Source organism: Penicillium brevicompactum, assembly GCF_028827555.1.
Source record: "Penicillium brevicompactum strain IBT 35665 chromosome Unknown utg000006l_segment0_segment0, whole genome shotgun sequence".
NCBI lineage: Eukaryota > Fungi > Ascomycota > Eurotiomycetes > Eurotiales > Aspergillaceae > Penicillium > Penicillium brevicompactum.
In genome coordinates, this window is record NW_026623209.1 from 257,622 (window position 1) to 272,426 (window position 14,805).

Genomic DNA, 14,805 nt, shown 5'->3' on the forward strand with positions numbered 1-14,805 from the left:
GGTTGGTTCGAAACACACCGGTCTACTCTTCGTAAAACGTTTGTAGACCGTCTGCCCCTTCCAATCAAGGAACCCAGAGCTTGCCCCGACCACGGCCTGTGCCTCGTGCACCACGAGATGCTCCTCGGCGACCGTTGGATGAGCGGCGTGAGGCTCCGGGGGCACCACGGGCGGCTTGAGGTGTGCTCAAGTCCACAGGAGGTGTCTTGGACGAGCCGCCTAGTGATCGGCTGAAAGAGTCTGGGTCGATGGGTTGGGTAGGTACTTCGACGGAAGCTGTGGGTTCGACGACAGCAGGTGCAGGCTTAGGGGGAGTCTTGCGCGACCCGCCACGGGGGGCACCGCGCGAGGAACCACGGGGAGCCCCCTTACCACGACCGCGGGGGACGAATACCAACTCATCTTCATCGCTTTCTTCTTCGTAGGAGAGAAGAGTCTTCGGCTGCTCGGGCTGGGACTGTGTCTGCGTCTGCGTCTGCGTCTTCTCCACGTACTTGCAACGGTTCTTGTACTCGCGCTCCTCGTATTGGATAGCGGTGCGCAGCTGGAGAATGTTCTTAACTCCAATGCCAAACTTCTGGGCCCAAACCTGAGTCGCGCGATCATTGGTGATCAAAATACAAGTCTTCGCCGAGTTCTCAGCATCGGGGCCCTTGTGCAAACGCCAGAGCAAGGCACTCAGCAGGGGGCGAAGGGTGGCAGGTACGGTCGGAATGACCGAGCCTGAAACGGTGCGCTGGTGGTTGGACTTTGACTTGGTTTTGTCGTTCTTGGTTCCATTGCTGCCGTGCTGGGCGCACTCCGGGCTCGTTCGAGAGCTGCGAGAGGACGTGCGCGATCCCGGTCCACTGGGTGTGCCAACTGAAGTGATTGACGCAGCCTCCGGGTCCTTCTTGAAGTTCAACTTGGAAAGCAGCATCTGCGACAGGTCGTCCGATTCGTTCTTGGGCTCGTTCCCGGCTTCGGTGGGATCGGTGGGATCGGTCGTAGGGTCGCCATTGACAGCATCGTTGATCGCTTCGGGCTCCTCCTCGAATTCCGGCAGGAAGAATTTCTCGGCCTCGGTCCAGCGATCATACTGCTCCATCGGGCCCTGGAGAACAACCCGGTCGGCGGCGATATGGTCCTTGCCTGAGGTGACACGATCGAGAAAGCGGACGGCCTCGCGGGCGTTGATGGCGACCTGGGAACCGGCTCGCTTCAGCGCATGAAGTCGTTCAAGGGCTGAGCAAAAAGTCATGGTTAGAGACAAAAGCCAGCGCTAGGCCGAGGCCTGGACGCCGATACTCACTGTAGAGGGGGACCACCAGGTCAATAGCGCCGTTGGTGGTCCATTTCTTGATTTCGGAAATATTGGTGGACAGAGCAGTCTCATCCACAGCGCAGTGGAAGACTTTGCGTCCGGTTGACATGTTTGAGCAGGGTAAAGACCCTAAATCGGAAGAGAATAGACCACTGCAGCCCGGTCAGCTGGAGTTGAAGGAGGTTTGACAAAAGAATGTGGGGGCGGGTAAAAGCTGGTCACTCACGATGAGAAGCCAGTTGACAAGTTTTCATCTGGAGCATCTTTGTACAACTATGCAATCTTCTGGGCTCTTTGAAATTGCTGGCATCTGAAGAGTCCATAAATGATGCGATGGCAGAGATCTGAGACTATGCTGACTAAGCGGGCCAGGAACAGCCTGGAGGGCGAGAGGCGCAGAGGGGCAAAAGAGATGTCAAACAAGAAAAAAGAATTGGAAGATAAGAAAACAAGAGAGAGAGAAGATTCTATATTCAATACAATCTAAGAGCGGATATCATGTATCCCGGCTGCGGTATCCAACCCTTATGACTTCACTTTCTTGATCAGACCGTCCGATTCCTTCACACGTTGCGCCCATTCGCTATGAAAGATTAGCCCCAATCGCATCAATTATTCAGAGATTTGGATCATGCACTCACGTCCAGCTGCCATCATAGACCCGGCGCAGGTTAGGATCACCATATTCTGCTACGGCCAGCGCCGTCTCAATGATCGAAGCAGTCACACCAGTACCACAAGAGCTGATGATCGTTTGGTTGGGGTCTACCTTGCGCTCCTCAAAGACCTTGCGCAAATCTTCCGCAGGTAGATATGCCTTGGTCTCTGAGTCCAGTAGCTCTTGGAAGGGGAGACTCTTAGAGCCGGGGAGATGACCGGAGGACAAACCGGGGCGCGGCTCTGGGTCGGTTCCAGCCCAGCGACCATAAGAGCGTGCATCCAGGATTTCGATCTCCTCGGCTCCTTCCTTGCCATAGTCCAGAGCCAGCTCCTTCATTTCTCGGAAAGAGATCACCAATCGCGAGTCATAGACTGGGACGGAGTACTTGGACTTTTCCACAGGCGTAGGTTCCCCGCTTTCAGTCGGAAGGCCCTCTTTCACCCACAGGCGATAGTTGTTCAAGATGTGTACATTGGGATGACCAAAAACACGGAGGGTCCATCCAACCCGCGGGGCGCTGAAGATTCCCAGCTCAGCGGTGTCGTAAACCACGATCTCATCGTCGCGACGAATCCCAAGCTCGCTCATGGCCTCGGCGAAGGTTTCGCATGTGGGGAGCATATGGGGGTAAGGCGAGTCGGGATCCTTGATGGCATCGAGGTCGAAGAACCGAGCTTGGGGGATGCGAGAGTTGCGAAAGGACTCGATCCCCTTGCGACCCTCGGGGTCGTTTGGCATGAACCATGCTGCGTTGAGAGGAATCACGCGCGGGGAGGTGGAGATCTTGGTCCCGCCCGGAGGGTTCTTTCTCAAGGCTTCATTCAGTTGCTTAGGGGTCACCAAATAGGAGGAGAAAGAGACATTACGCGACTGAAGGTGGTGCGGGGAGGAAGACATGGTGCGGAACCGAGCGAGCGAGGATCGAATGGCTGTGAAAACCATGGTTGTAGTGGAGGAGGGGGAAACCCCAATTTACATAACGCGGTGGAAAACCAAACAGAGCTAGCTGCAAATAGAAGGCAATTCAAAAGCAGAACAGAAGGACCAGCGTAATAAGAGCAATAAGAGCAATAAGAGGAGTAGTATGGCGTTAGTTCCGGGGGAGATGCGGGTCTCGTGATAAGCGATAAACAGACCGCTTATCTTTCGCTCTCTTTTTACTCCAACCTTGGCATCTTTGGCATCTTTGGAACCTTTGGAACACCATGAAGGTCGCCATTAAGGAATGGAACGCCATCGCTACTTGGCACTGGGACATCCCTGAAGATGAAGTCTGTGGCATATGTCGTGTTCAGTTTGATGGTACCTGTCCGACCTGCAAATTCCCCGGCGATGACTGCGCCCTCGGTGCGTCCACTGCTCCTATTTCGGTGTTTTTGCGAATGCTGACTGTGTCAACTAGTCCAAGGAAGATGCAACCACGCCTTCCATATGGTATGAATCATCCAGCAGAATTCAAGGGGCCTCACTGATTGTAATCAAGCACTGTCTAATGACCTGGATTGACCTGGAGACTTCCAAAGGCCTGTGCCCAATGTGTCGGCAAAGTGAGCTATTCTTCTCTTCTGTTGATATTATATCGCCTGACTAACTCTTTGTAGAATTCGAATGGAAGGCAAAAGAATGATCCTATTCGAATTTTGCTCTCTTTTCCTTCTCTTCATGTTTACCAAGGCGTTGTGGGATGATCCGAGATACCCTTTTGTGCCTGTTTTTCTCGAGCGAACCTGCACTGGAAGGCAAGCTTATGCCTTATACCCGAAATACCACGGTCATGGTGTTGGCTACCGAACTGAGTCGGCTGGCATAGAATGACAATACATTCCAGGCCGAACATGTTTCTTGCGTTGGTCTAGTTGCAGGTGTTGACGAACATTTACTATCAAACCTCCATTCTGTGGGGTTAAGTGTAACCTCATTTGACAGGATACACAGTTCAGGCCCATAGTTGTAAAGGGGTTAAAGCTTAGTATTGGTCCGAGAAAGAAAAAAACCCATCCGCAGGCACCGTGTGTGTTTACGGCTTCGGGATGTATATCCTTGACATACACTACACCGTACCCGAGGTCGTTATGTTGGGTATGCGGAGTAGTAAAGGACCAATTTGAAAGCCTCCCCACAAAAAAGCAACACCAGAAACTATAGCAGTTTCAAACCCGGAATCAAATTTCAAGGTTGGATATTCCACTGCTTTGTGCCAAGTATGACAGTTACAAAAATAATCGACCGACTTCGATTTACTCCGAATCGACCGCGGGATGACATGGCATCACGTGGTGTTATCGATAAGAGGCTTCTCCGCACGTCGATTGACCTCAATCTGTCTACGGGTCACTTTGCCATAATCATGTAGCCTCATGGAGATGTCTCTGAAAAATCCGCCATATGCTTTATCCTCCTCGTCGTCTCGGCAGTCGCTTCAAAAAGACGCTCCTGGGCCTGATACGGCCTCAACGCGGCCAGGTGATCGACACTCCAGATGGCAACTGCCAGAGTCACGATTTGCGGACGAAACTAATCAACTGCCAGTGTCAGTCGCATCCCCATGCCGAGATGAAAACGCGGACCACACCGAAGGCCAGCCCGAAGAAGGCCAAGATGAACACACATCCCACCCCGCTTTTCAGCCCTTCTTCACGTTGATCGAAGACGCCCATACCTCCGATTACTACCACCCAACCGTCCATTACATATTCTCCGACGATGACAGCGACATAGTGACCGAGGCAGCATTGCGCAGCTTATATGCACAGCAAGAATCTCTCTCCGATTCCAAAAAGGAGCAGATCGCACACAACAACGCTTCCCCCTACGATGAGACCAAAGACCCTTCAGACTCTGTCCCGGCTAAGACAACCCTGCTACCACCATCCGTGCCAGGTGTGTGGGAGAACTATATAGTCTTAGACATAGAGCCCACTCCCACGGCAGAGCCACAGGACCCCATTCTTGAACAGCTTGCACCAGGCAAAACCGATTACAAGTCTCTGTCTTCCTCACCGGCCAACCAGCCCACAATATCACAAGATGGGCAGCATCAGTACCGTGTGATCGGGGAACAGAGTTTCTCATCGACATGGCAAGTCCTCAACACCGAAGTCATGGCAGCACCAACATTCGAAAACAGCAATCCGGGTGAATTACCAGGACATGGCTTGATGTTGAAGATTCGTGGTACTGCCGGTCTTCCTGATCAGAGAACAGCAAATGGGGAGGGCAGGGGAGGGCAAAGACTTGAAGAGATGATGGACCAGTTCGCGAAGCGGATGAGTGAGCTGCAGGTTGTGATTGATGCGGCAGAGACTGCGAGCATCAATGCATGCGCGGAGGGAGAAGAAGTAGAGCATCCCGTATCCTCGGATGCAGTCGAAGCCACTCAGCAACATACCGTCGCAGTGGGGGCGGAACAGACTTGAACATCGTCGTTGTTGTAAATCCTGGCTGTGAGAGGCTTCAGTCTAACCTTTGCTTATGATACTACTCTGGAGGGTGGAATCAAGATCATGTCGGCTTTTTTTTTCTTGCCAATTATATGCCTATAAGAACAATAGCAGACCGACGACGCCTAGGAAGGACCCTTTAAAGAAACTCAAACAAAAGAGATACAATGAATGACCCACCACTGCTCTCTCAGCCAAAAACTCCGAACCAGAGTGAAAAGCCCAGCGAAATAGGGTATCAAAATAAGCAAACAAGTAGAGGAATAAGGAAAGGAAAAAGAAGTGAGAGATCACGTTTGATCGGAGCGGTTTCTGAACCTCCGGCCTCCAGCCGCAGAGGGGTGGAGATTTTCACGACCTTCCATCACACCAGTCATCTTTTTGGAAAGCAAGGTTTTGGGTAATTTGCTCTCAGCAGGGATAGCTGAGTTGGAGCGACGGCGTTTTCGGGAAGGCTGCTCGGATTCTACCTTCTCGGGAGTCTCATCGAGGTCCACGGCGGATGTCAACGTGGGGGTTTCGGCTTTGTTGGGAATATCTTCGAGATCAGACACGGCCGGTCTGGCGACGTTTGGGTTGACTTCTCTAAGACCGGTGTTGGAGGGTGTAGTAGCGAATGGAAGAGGGTGGCCTACCTCTTCCGGGGTATCGTTATAAACAAATTTCTTAGCCGGCGAAGGCATTTGAGGGGAATTAGGCAAGAGTGAATCCTGTTGATCTTCTTCACTAAATGGCAGAGCAGTGAACTGCTTGGATGTGCGGTGTCGAGAGCGTAGACCATCGTGGGGCTCGGTCTGGGGCAATTCGGAGGGATATTCGTAGCGACGCTTCTGTGGTGTGATGCCAGTGGAAACATACTCCTTCATGGGATGGGACTGGATCTGGGAGCGCATGGCTGTGAGCGGCTTGCGAACCTCGGTGTGTAGAGGTACCATGCTTTGCGCAAGGTTTGCAGTGCGTGTTTCCACGTCACCTTGGAGTTGCTCAACGCGCCCAGCTAGTCCATCTAGTTGACCATAGACATTCGTGCGAGATTCGCGGACATTTTCTGCCATGACATCGAGGCTGCCGATGTGTGACTCGTGGAAACGACCGTTTTGTGAACGGGCCTTGGCGACGAAGTCATCCAATGCTGCCATCTGTGTACCCATGTCACTCATTTGAGCGTCCACTATACGCACAGTCTCCTGATGCACAGACTCGGTTGCCCGATGGATCGACAGGTTGCGCTGGTCGAATATCTATCGTCGTCAGTATTTGGCTTTTCACCGAAAGTATTGTTCATTCTTACCTCCCAATCGTTCTGCATGCGAGTCTTGATCTCATCCTTGGAAGCGGCAATGTCTTTGGCGAACTGTTCCTCCTTGAAGATCCATTCATCAATATGCCTATCATGTTGAGCAGTGGCATGCTCAAGCGAGTCACCTGATGTCGAGATGTCATTGCGAAGGGTGTCGAATTTGCCTTTGAGGCGGTAATTCTGTCGTTTTGTTGAGTCATCAAGTAGTCCTCGAATATGAGACATGAGAGTATCACGTTCTGCTTGTGCGCTGGCCTGTTCTTCATCCAAGACCTGAGCGAGATTGGACGAAGCCTTTCTGTTGGCCTCCACCGTCTGGCGGTTAGCTGCCTGCAACTCCAGACGTAATTTGTTGACTTCCGACTTCTGCTCATCGAGGTGTTTTGCCATGTTGTCAAACATGGACTTGAAATCTCTACCGAGCGTGCTGTATGAGGTATGCAGTTGAGAGTGGAACTCAGAGAACTCTCCAATGACCTCCTTAGAAATTCGAGCCGCAGCGGCGGACAAGCCATTCAGACCTTCACCAACTTTGGATTTGACTTCTTCACGCAGATCTTTGATTTCCTCCAAAACGTGGTTCATGTCGTCATGAGCGGTAGATGTGTTGTTCTTGGCTTCTGCTTCCACCTTGTCAAATGAAGTACCCAGATCTCGGAGTGTTGTGCGAGTGGACTTCACGGTGCTCAGCTCGTGGTCGACAAATTCATGGATCTTGCCCGACATATCCTCCAATAATTTGGCATGCTGGTTCTGGAAGACCTCCATTCGAGCATCGATTTGCTGTGTCACATCTGAGACCTCGCCAGTCGAAGTTTGCCAGGTTTGACGGTTGTGTGTTTCCAAGCTATCCTTGCGATCCAATTTTGCATGAAGCCCATTCACGTCTTGGACGGTGCCATTCAGTGTCGAGACGAGGCCAGCACCAATCTGGCGGAGCTGCTTTTCAGTGCTTTGGTGGGCCTTCCGGACGGCCTTCTCCTCGTCCAGCTTGTCCTGAGTTTCTTTCCAGAACTTTTCAGTCTCGTTAAGAACCTCTTTTGTGTCGTTCAGCTTAGACTGTGTCTCCTCATTGTCATGCTTCAGTGAATTGAAGTTTCCAGTGATAGAAAGTAGTTCAGACACTTTGTGTTTGAGACTCGATTCCATAGACTCGATCTTGGCACGTTGCTCTTCGTTAACTATACGTCGTGACTCAATTTCCATAGTCATCTCTTCGTGGGCGTCGGGTGTCATGTATACACCATTGCGATGCCGTGTGGCGATGAGCTCACTCTTGAGTTTTTGAATTTCCATTCCGATATCACGAAGAAGCTTGTTCTTGGATATGGTTGAGTTGATTTGTGGTTTATTGCGGATGTTCTTTGCTCGGAAGGCATAGTCAAGGGTAGAAATAGTCTCTTCAAGGTTGTTCCGCGCGGGGGAGACTGTGGCGATAATGCAAGTTTTTGTTTGGCCTCCTAGTGAATCTTGGAGCAGTCTCGTGAGCTTTGACTCTCGGTAGGGAATGTGCGAGCTTTTGTCCACCAGCGCATTGATAACCCTCCCAAGAGTGAGCAGACTCTTGTTGATAAGACCAGCTTCTGCCGCGCGCTTGTTCTCAGCACCGCTTCTCCCGATGTTCTCACTACCAGCCAAATCAACCAGGTTCAACTTTCCCGTGCTGATGTTGTCCTCACCAGACTCAGTCGTACGTTTAGTGAGGACGGTGATCGTGAAAACTGTGTGACTTCGAGAACTCAAGTCGTTGCATTTTGTCGCAGCAACTTGACGCTTGTGACTGCCGGTTTGCAATAGTCGGATACCCGTGGAAGCAGAGTCAATATAAGTCTCTTCCATGCCTTGGACCATCACGCTGTGCCCTCCTTTCTTTTCGTTCTCGAAAATTTTCAGTTTCGTGCTGTCATCGTAAGACAGTAGATCGCGCAGTTCCTCGTTATAAAGTTCAATGAATGAGCACTTCACTGTACTTTCGGTACCCTCTAGTTTTTGAAACAGGGAGTAAAGTGTGCGCGGAATGATTCCCGCATCATCAGATAATATGCCTAGTGTATCATTCATGTCTCCTGACATGGTGTAGGTCTTTCCAGTTCCGGTCTGTCCGTATGCGAAAATCGTACAATTGTAACCTGCTAGCATCTGCCGAGAGTTAGTAGCTATCTAGGCGCAATGACTCTTGTTCATCTCACCTCGTCTAGAGTGGGTGTCACCACATCATCAAACACGGTGGTTTGATCGGCCGCTGGAGAGAAAACTTTATCGAAAGCGTACGTTTTGTTTGAAACCGCGTTTGGACCCATCGACAGATCGAGAGTCTTGCCCTTCACACCTTCTGGGGTTGACAGGACAACGCCATTGTTATCCTTGATCTCGCGATCACTGCGCCCACGACAGCGGACCACCACGTGAATGCTTGTGTCTTCGTTGACGCCTCGCTCGTAGTCCTTCTCTTTTCGTTTCGTCGCAGGGTTTAGCTTCTCTGGGCTTCTTGGTGGCGCGCGCGCTGAGCTCATGGTAGATGATCGCACAGAGGGCGTAGATATCGCTGGCGACGCATGGCGCTCTGGGACCGCTGAGCCCGCCCGTCGAACTGGCTGTCGCAAACCCGACCTCCTCGTGGCAGGAAGGGTAGAGGGAGGCCTTGCTGGGCCAGGCATGGTGAAGAGTTTTCAATTGCAGTCTGATGGTATTATTTCCGAAGACAGCGCGACACTTGGTTAATTTCTTTGGAGTGGTGCATGTCCCCGGGGTCTTGATCTCAAAATAGGCCCACGAGTAAACAAACAAGATGACATAATCATCAGTTTGCATGATTTGCATGGGCCCCACATGACCTGCGTCTTATCGCTGTCCACGGGTGCGTCCCCTCATGAGCTTCAACTCCCCCTGTTCACTTGCTTTTGCTTTCAAAGATTTCTGATCGCATGGAACTCCACTAGCTCATAGCAATAACACCATTCAAAGCGAAATGACCACTCCTACAACATCAACACAGGCTCATATCTTCCCCAGCAAAGGACTGGGGTTTATCAGTACGTATCAGTGACTTGACATCATGCAGCTCAAGCTAATTTTGCGACAGCCTTGGGGGCCTCACTTCATAATGTGCTTACTCGAGTGAAATCTTATCCACAAACATATCCAGCTATCGACCTTGCATATTCCCCCACAGATCCTCTTCGGAAACCCGTGATACTTCAGCTCCCCTCGAACGGCTTGCGTCTTCGGTTCGACGGCCCTGATCAGAGGCTGCGTTTGATCGAAGTGCTTGACTTTTCTCGGATAAATCTGGTTTACAAGAGTCAAGATGTGGTCAAGGGAGTAAAGTCATCAGAACAACCCGTGTCTTCACCAGGCCCGAGCTTCCGGCACGTCTATAATCGCCTGTTTGGTCCCTCATACCCAGGAGAATATGTACCGCCGGCAGACAAGTCTCCATATGGCACATACGTGCTCTCGTATCCTGGGATCGCGTTTTCCTTCCCCCTCCAGCACTCAGCCTGGTCCGACCAGTGTGACTTCGTAGCGCTGCTGTCTTCCTCGGCTGCTCTGCCGGCCACGGCCATGTCTATCTTTCAAGGCTCATCGTGGCCAGAGATTCGCGATAAGCTTTTTACACAGCAACCCCAGTACCCACGCTCATCAGCTCTGATAGGCAAGTCTCGAGAGTCCCTTGCCGATGAAATCGAAGAGTGGCAGGTCCTCGGTGCAGGCAAGCTCGGGGTGATACGCAGGGCAGGATCTTCGGTGTGCATCAAACTGGGGGAAACAAGTTTTCAGGATTTGATTGCAGATTTCGGGCCACCCGATGCCATATATCGTAAGAATGACCGTCGAATCTCGATCCATCGCGCAACCGGCGGGAATGACATACACCTGAGCCCTTCTCCAGGCAGTATACAAGATGGTGACCACTCATCTAACAACAGTGTGACTGATGATTCTGACGATGAAATGGCTTCTTTCAATATCGGTGACCCTACCTCACTACCCGCAGAATGTTTCTTGAATTATTTCCACCATGGCTTCGATGCCTTCATCTCCCACCCAACCACACCTGGGCCCGCATTCCCGGCTTCTGGCGTTCCTGACCCTTCGGTCCAGCCCCCATCCTCCCAGTTGACAGTAACCAAAATTATCCTTCATGGAAATGTTCCAGGTTCTTACCCATTTAACCGCCACCGCAGAACTCGGTGGATAATTCCCCTGGATGACAACAACTGCCTGACCTCCGAGTCTCCTTACAACGAGATCTCTGAGCAGCTACGGACTGCCTGGAGAGGATACTACGCCAACCCCGCCGAGGAGCGTGCTTTGCAGCGACCGATGGTACTGAACCGCGGCTGGGGGGACAGCCCCGAAAGCAGCGTCGAGTTCCTTGGCGGATGGGAGGAAACTACCTCCAAAGGTCACCGGGCCAGCGGCGACGGTCAGGATGGAGGATTGGGAAATACCGAGATGTTCGGGTTCCCGGGCTTACTATTCGAGGTGTTGAAGAACGGCGCCGTGAGTTGTTTAACCGTGTATTGAACTGACTGGGATTGGCGTTTTCATTTCATTCCTTTTTTTCGATTTTGTTGTTACCCACCCTTGAATACATTATGAATCATGACAATTGCAATCTACTGCAATCGAGTAGTTTAGGGCAACGGGAATCTTCGCAGATGACCTCACTTCCCAGGTGGATACCTAGGTATATCCTGTGAAGGAGCGCGAAATGGACCTTTGCGGTGGCAGTCAAGTCCCTCTCACACTCCACAACTTCGAAACTAGCTTCTGATACCCATTCCACAAAGCTTGGTCGTCATCAATCATGGAAATACCACTATCGGATTGCGGACCGGTCCTTGGCAGATGCGCAGACGAACCAAGCGGGCTGCAATGTTCAGACCCAGGGTGTCTCATGGCATGCTAAATCAACAGCATGGTCACTCTTCTCGAGCAACTTCCCAATCTGACATTTTTTTCTCTCCTTTTTCCTTCTTCGAGATGTTTTCATCTTTGATTTCAGAGCTGCTTCAGAACAAGCAAAGACGGCAATCGGCGCCCCTTCCGATATCTTAATACAATAGCGCAACACCTGTACATGCCATTGTGGCGAGCGTCGGTGTGGAAAAGGATTCACCCAGTCATTTTCTGGAAGATCAGCGAATTTGGAACAGCAAGATGACGCATTGCGAAAATGCAAGATGTATATCTCTCTCCCCCGGTGAACCTCCCGAGCAGTCCCCCGGAGCATCGTGCGCGGATGCGGGGGATGCGGGGGGACTTGCGGGGCCGCACGGGGCGTTGGCGCGAAACAAAAGGCACAAAAAAGAAAAACCAGAAAACTCGAAAAAAAAAAAAAAAAGAACGCAAAAGCAAACCTGCTTATCTTTTTACGAAGATAGGCAACGCTATGAGAAATTATCCATACGCCAATGGGTCATTGGGTGGATATCGTGGATATAAAAGGTTCCTTCCTCAATCGAAACCCCCTGGTTCTCATCTGCACAATTCTTCAGCATGAGTGCTATCCATGAGTCCCCCGAGCCCAAAAAGGAGCATCTGGATGATGATCTTATAGACGATGATCTCGCGATCAAGCCCACACAAACTGCCCAAACCGCACATCATGATGTTGTATTCGGCGAGATCACTGAAGACGGTCCTAATTATCGCAATGTGCATATAGAGTCAAATCTACACTCTCAACCCAAGCTGACTTTGCCTTAGGTCGGTTTCCTGGGAACAGTGATTCTGATGATGAAGAGTCAGATCGGATTGGGGATTCTCTCAATCCCAACGGCCTTCAATGCACTTGGAATGGTTCCTGGTGTCATCGTCTTGGTCGGTATCGCCGCGATCACCACCTGGTCTGGCTATATAATTGGTCGCTTCAAGCTCAACCACCGAGAGGTCTATGGAATTGATGATGCAGCAACCTTGATGTTTGGCCGCATTGGCCGGTGGATTCTGTCCGTGGTGTTCTGTCTATGTATGTTTCCAGGTCCCTTCTCACCAAGTCTACCTTTTACTGACAGTAAAGACTATATCTTTGTGAGCGCGTCAGGTATTCTCGGAATCTCAATTGGCTTGAATTCAGTATCAACACATGGCTTGTGCACCGCCATCTTTGCCGTCATCGCAGCTATCCTCGGTTTAGCGACCGCTAGTATACGGACCCTCGGCCGTGTTACCTGGCTTGCATGGATCGGACTGCCTTCTGTGATCATTTCCGGTGAGTCCAAAGTGGAGAGTGGGGAGAAACGGTAGATACTGACCCCACTTAGTGATGGTCGTTACGATTGCTGTCAGTCTCCAAGACCGCCCCTCTGCCGCACCCAGGACCGATGGGCCCTGGACCTCGGATTTCAAGATTGTGGGTAATCCCTCGTTCGTTGAGGGTATTACCGCAGTGTCGAATCTGATCTTTGCCTTCTCGGGCACTCCCGGATTCTTCTCCATTGTATCGGAGATGCGGAACCCTCGCCAATTCACTCCAGCCCTACTTATGTGCCAAGCGACTGTGACTTCCGTCTATTTGATTGTGGCTTGTATTATATACTACTACTGCGGCTCGTATGTATCTTCACCAGCCCTCGGATCCGCCGGTGGACTGGTGAAACAAATTTCATACGGACTCGCGTTACCCGGCTTGGTTGTTAGCACAACTATAGTCACCCATGTAAGCTCTGTCAACAAAGAGACGGGTCTTGGAACTCTCAAGACCGTCTGCTAACACAGGAACTAGATCCCGGCAAAGTACATATTCGTTCACATCCTTCGCGGCTCTCGCCATCTGAACACCAATACTTTCACACACTGGGCCTGTTGGCTCGGCTGCACCTTCGGCATTACTGTAATAGCGTACATCATTGCCAGCACTATCCCCGCATTCGATGCCCTGGTCTCTTTGATTGGAGCCCTACTTGGAACAATCCTTTGTCTCCAGCCGTATGGTTGTATGTGGCTGTACGACCACTGGTCTACGGGGCGAGGGCACTCGAAATCTTGGCTGCCGATGGTATGTCTCAGTATCTTTATGGTAGTCTTTGGATCGTTTGTCACCGTTGCGGGTACATATGGAACCGTCGTCGGCATCATAGAGACCTCTGGGAACTCGGCCCCCTTCACCTGTGCAGACAACTCAAACTCAACTTGAGAGTTACATCTGTGGGATCTCTTAGAGGTATCAGACCTCAAGTGTCATATAGAATGAAAATACTATTCAATAGACATGAATTTCGTGCGTTTGAATTCTGTCATGTCCATATCAGAAAGCGTTGTGCAAAAATTACCTAAATCAGTAAAACAAAGCGAGTGAATTGATGCCGATGTCTGCTATGATCATAACAAAGAAAGGGAAATTTCGGATCCACAGGCTAGCATGTTATTTTAGCCTGAAGCAGGTGGAGGAAAAGGAGGTGTAAGACTGACCTCTCAAAAGGGGCAAGGATCGCGCACAAGGATCCTGGAAGTTCCACCAACATGGAGACGGTCAAGCCAATTCTGTCGCAGAGCCCGACGGGGGCATCTGCAGACATGGAACCCCCAGGATGGAGTTGACAAGCATGGTTTGGTATGGGGTCGGCAAACAGCCGAGACCCAGTTTCCCCATCTACCCGCGAACATCCATGGATACTGAACTCATGAGAGTGGGCAGATGGAAGGATTTAATGGGTCAACATCTCATCTTGGAACCTTGGAAACAGAAAGACCATAAAAGACACCTGGGCAACTGGACCGAAGTGTAGAAACTTTCCCGGGGATCGGCCGGGAAACATAATTTTATACTCACTTAACTATCCACCTGGGCACCCTTGCGTTCTGTTGATTGAATTCCCCCGGGAATAGACCCGCTCTGGATAATATTGTCAATGCGTCGGATTGGGGTTTCTCAACATAAATGGAAACCCAAACTTCCCCCTGTTAACCCCCCACATTCCCCTCAGCGGGAGGGAACCCGACGAGAGAGACGGGGTACTCGGGATCTCTCTGTAAGGGGTTGACGGGGATGGGAATACCCAAAGTGGAAGCCGAAAACGCCCCGAAAGCACTGAAGACACCTGTTCTTAGCCTATTGTAGATCCCGGCAATGACGTCGCATCGGACCACAGTG

The 14,805-nt window shown here is 51.1% G+C and overlaps 7 protein-coding genes across 7 annotated transcripts; 4 read left to right on the forward strand and 3 right to left on the reverse strand.

Moving 5' to 3' along the window:
* Positions 1–64: 64 nt before the first annotated feature.
* Positions 65–1,412, reverse strand: N7506_008272 (uncharacterized protein; the record flags this gene model as incomplete). The annotated part of the gene is made up of 2 exons (XM_056957565.1): positions 65–1,224; positions 1,292–1,412. The coding sequence occupies 2 exons, from the start codon at positions 1,410–1,412 to the stop codon at positions 65–67; spliced, it is 1,281 nt and encodes a 426-aa protein (XP_056806955.1).
* Positions 1,413–1,828: 416 nt separating this feature from the next.
* N7506_008273 (sulfurtransferase) lies at positions 1,829–2,906 on the reverse strand (the record flags this gene model as incomplete). Its single annotated transcript, XM_056957566.1, has 2 exons — positions 1,829–1,886; positions 1,945–2,906. The coding sequence occupies 2 exons, from the start codon at positions 2,904–2,906 to the stop codon at positions 1,829–1,831; spliced, it is 1,020 nt and encodes a 339-aa protein (XP_056806956.1).
* A 263-nt stretch (positions 2,907–3,169) lies between these two features.
* N7506_008274 (anaphase promoting complex subunit 11) lies at positions 3,170–3,591 on the forward strand (the record flags this gene model as incomplete). The annotated part of the gene is made up of 4 exons (XM_056957567.1): positions 3,170–3,311; positions 3,367–3,398; positions 3,448–3,511; positions 3,566–3,591. 4 exons carry the CDS (start codon positions 3,170–3,172, stop codon positions 3,589–3,591), a joined length of 264 nt encoding a protein of 87 aa, XP_056806957.1.
* A 730-nt stretch (positions 3,592–4,321) lies between these two features.
* On the forward strand, positions 4,322–5,380 carry N7506_008275 (uncharacterized protein; the record flags this gene model as incomplete). The annotated part of the gene is made up of 1 exon (XM_056957568.1): positions 4,322–5,380. The coding sequence occupies one exon, from the start codon at positions 4,322–4,324 to the stop codon at positions 5,378–5,380; it is 1,059 nt and encodes a 352-aa protein (XP_056806958.1).
* A 314-nt stretch (positions 5,381–5,694) lies between these two features.
* N7506_008276 (putative kinesin family protein (BimC)) lies at positions 5,695–9,361 on the reverse strand (the record flags this gene model as incomplete). The annotated part of the gene is made up of 3 exons (XM_056957569.1): positions 5,695–6,645; positions 6,696–8,843; positions 8,894–9,361. 3 exons carry the CDS (start codon positions 9,359–9,361, stop codon positions 5,695–5,697), a joined length of 3,567 nt encoding a protein of 1,188 aa, XP_056806959.1.
* A 311-nt stretch (positions 9,362–9,672) lies between these two features.
* Positions 9,673–11,397, forward strand: N7506_008277 (UPF0183 domain protein; the record flags this gene model as incomplete). Its single annotated transcript, XM_056957570.1, has 3 exons — positions 9,673–9,736; positions 9,787–11,210; positions 11,344–11,397. 3 exons carry the CDS (start codon positions 9,673–9,675, stop codon positions 11,395–11,397), a joined length of 1,542 nt encoding a protein of 513 aa, XP_056806960.1.
* An 812-nt stretch (positions 11,398–12,209) lies between these two features.
* Positions 12,210–13,848, forward strand: N7506_008278 (uncharacterized protein; the record flags this gene model as incomplete). The annotated part of the gene is made up of 5 exons (XM_056957571.1): positions 12,210–12,368; positions 12,420–12,681; positions 12,733–12,924; positions 12,977–13,371; positions 13,438–13,848. 5 exons carry the CDS (start codon positions 12,210–12,212, stop codon positions 13,846–13,848), a joined length of 1,419 nt encoding a protein of 472 aa, XP_056806961.1.
* Between the last annotated feature and the right edge of the window lie 957 nt (positions 13,849–14,805).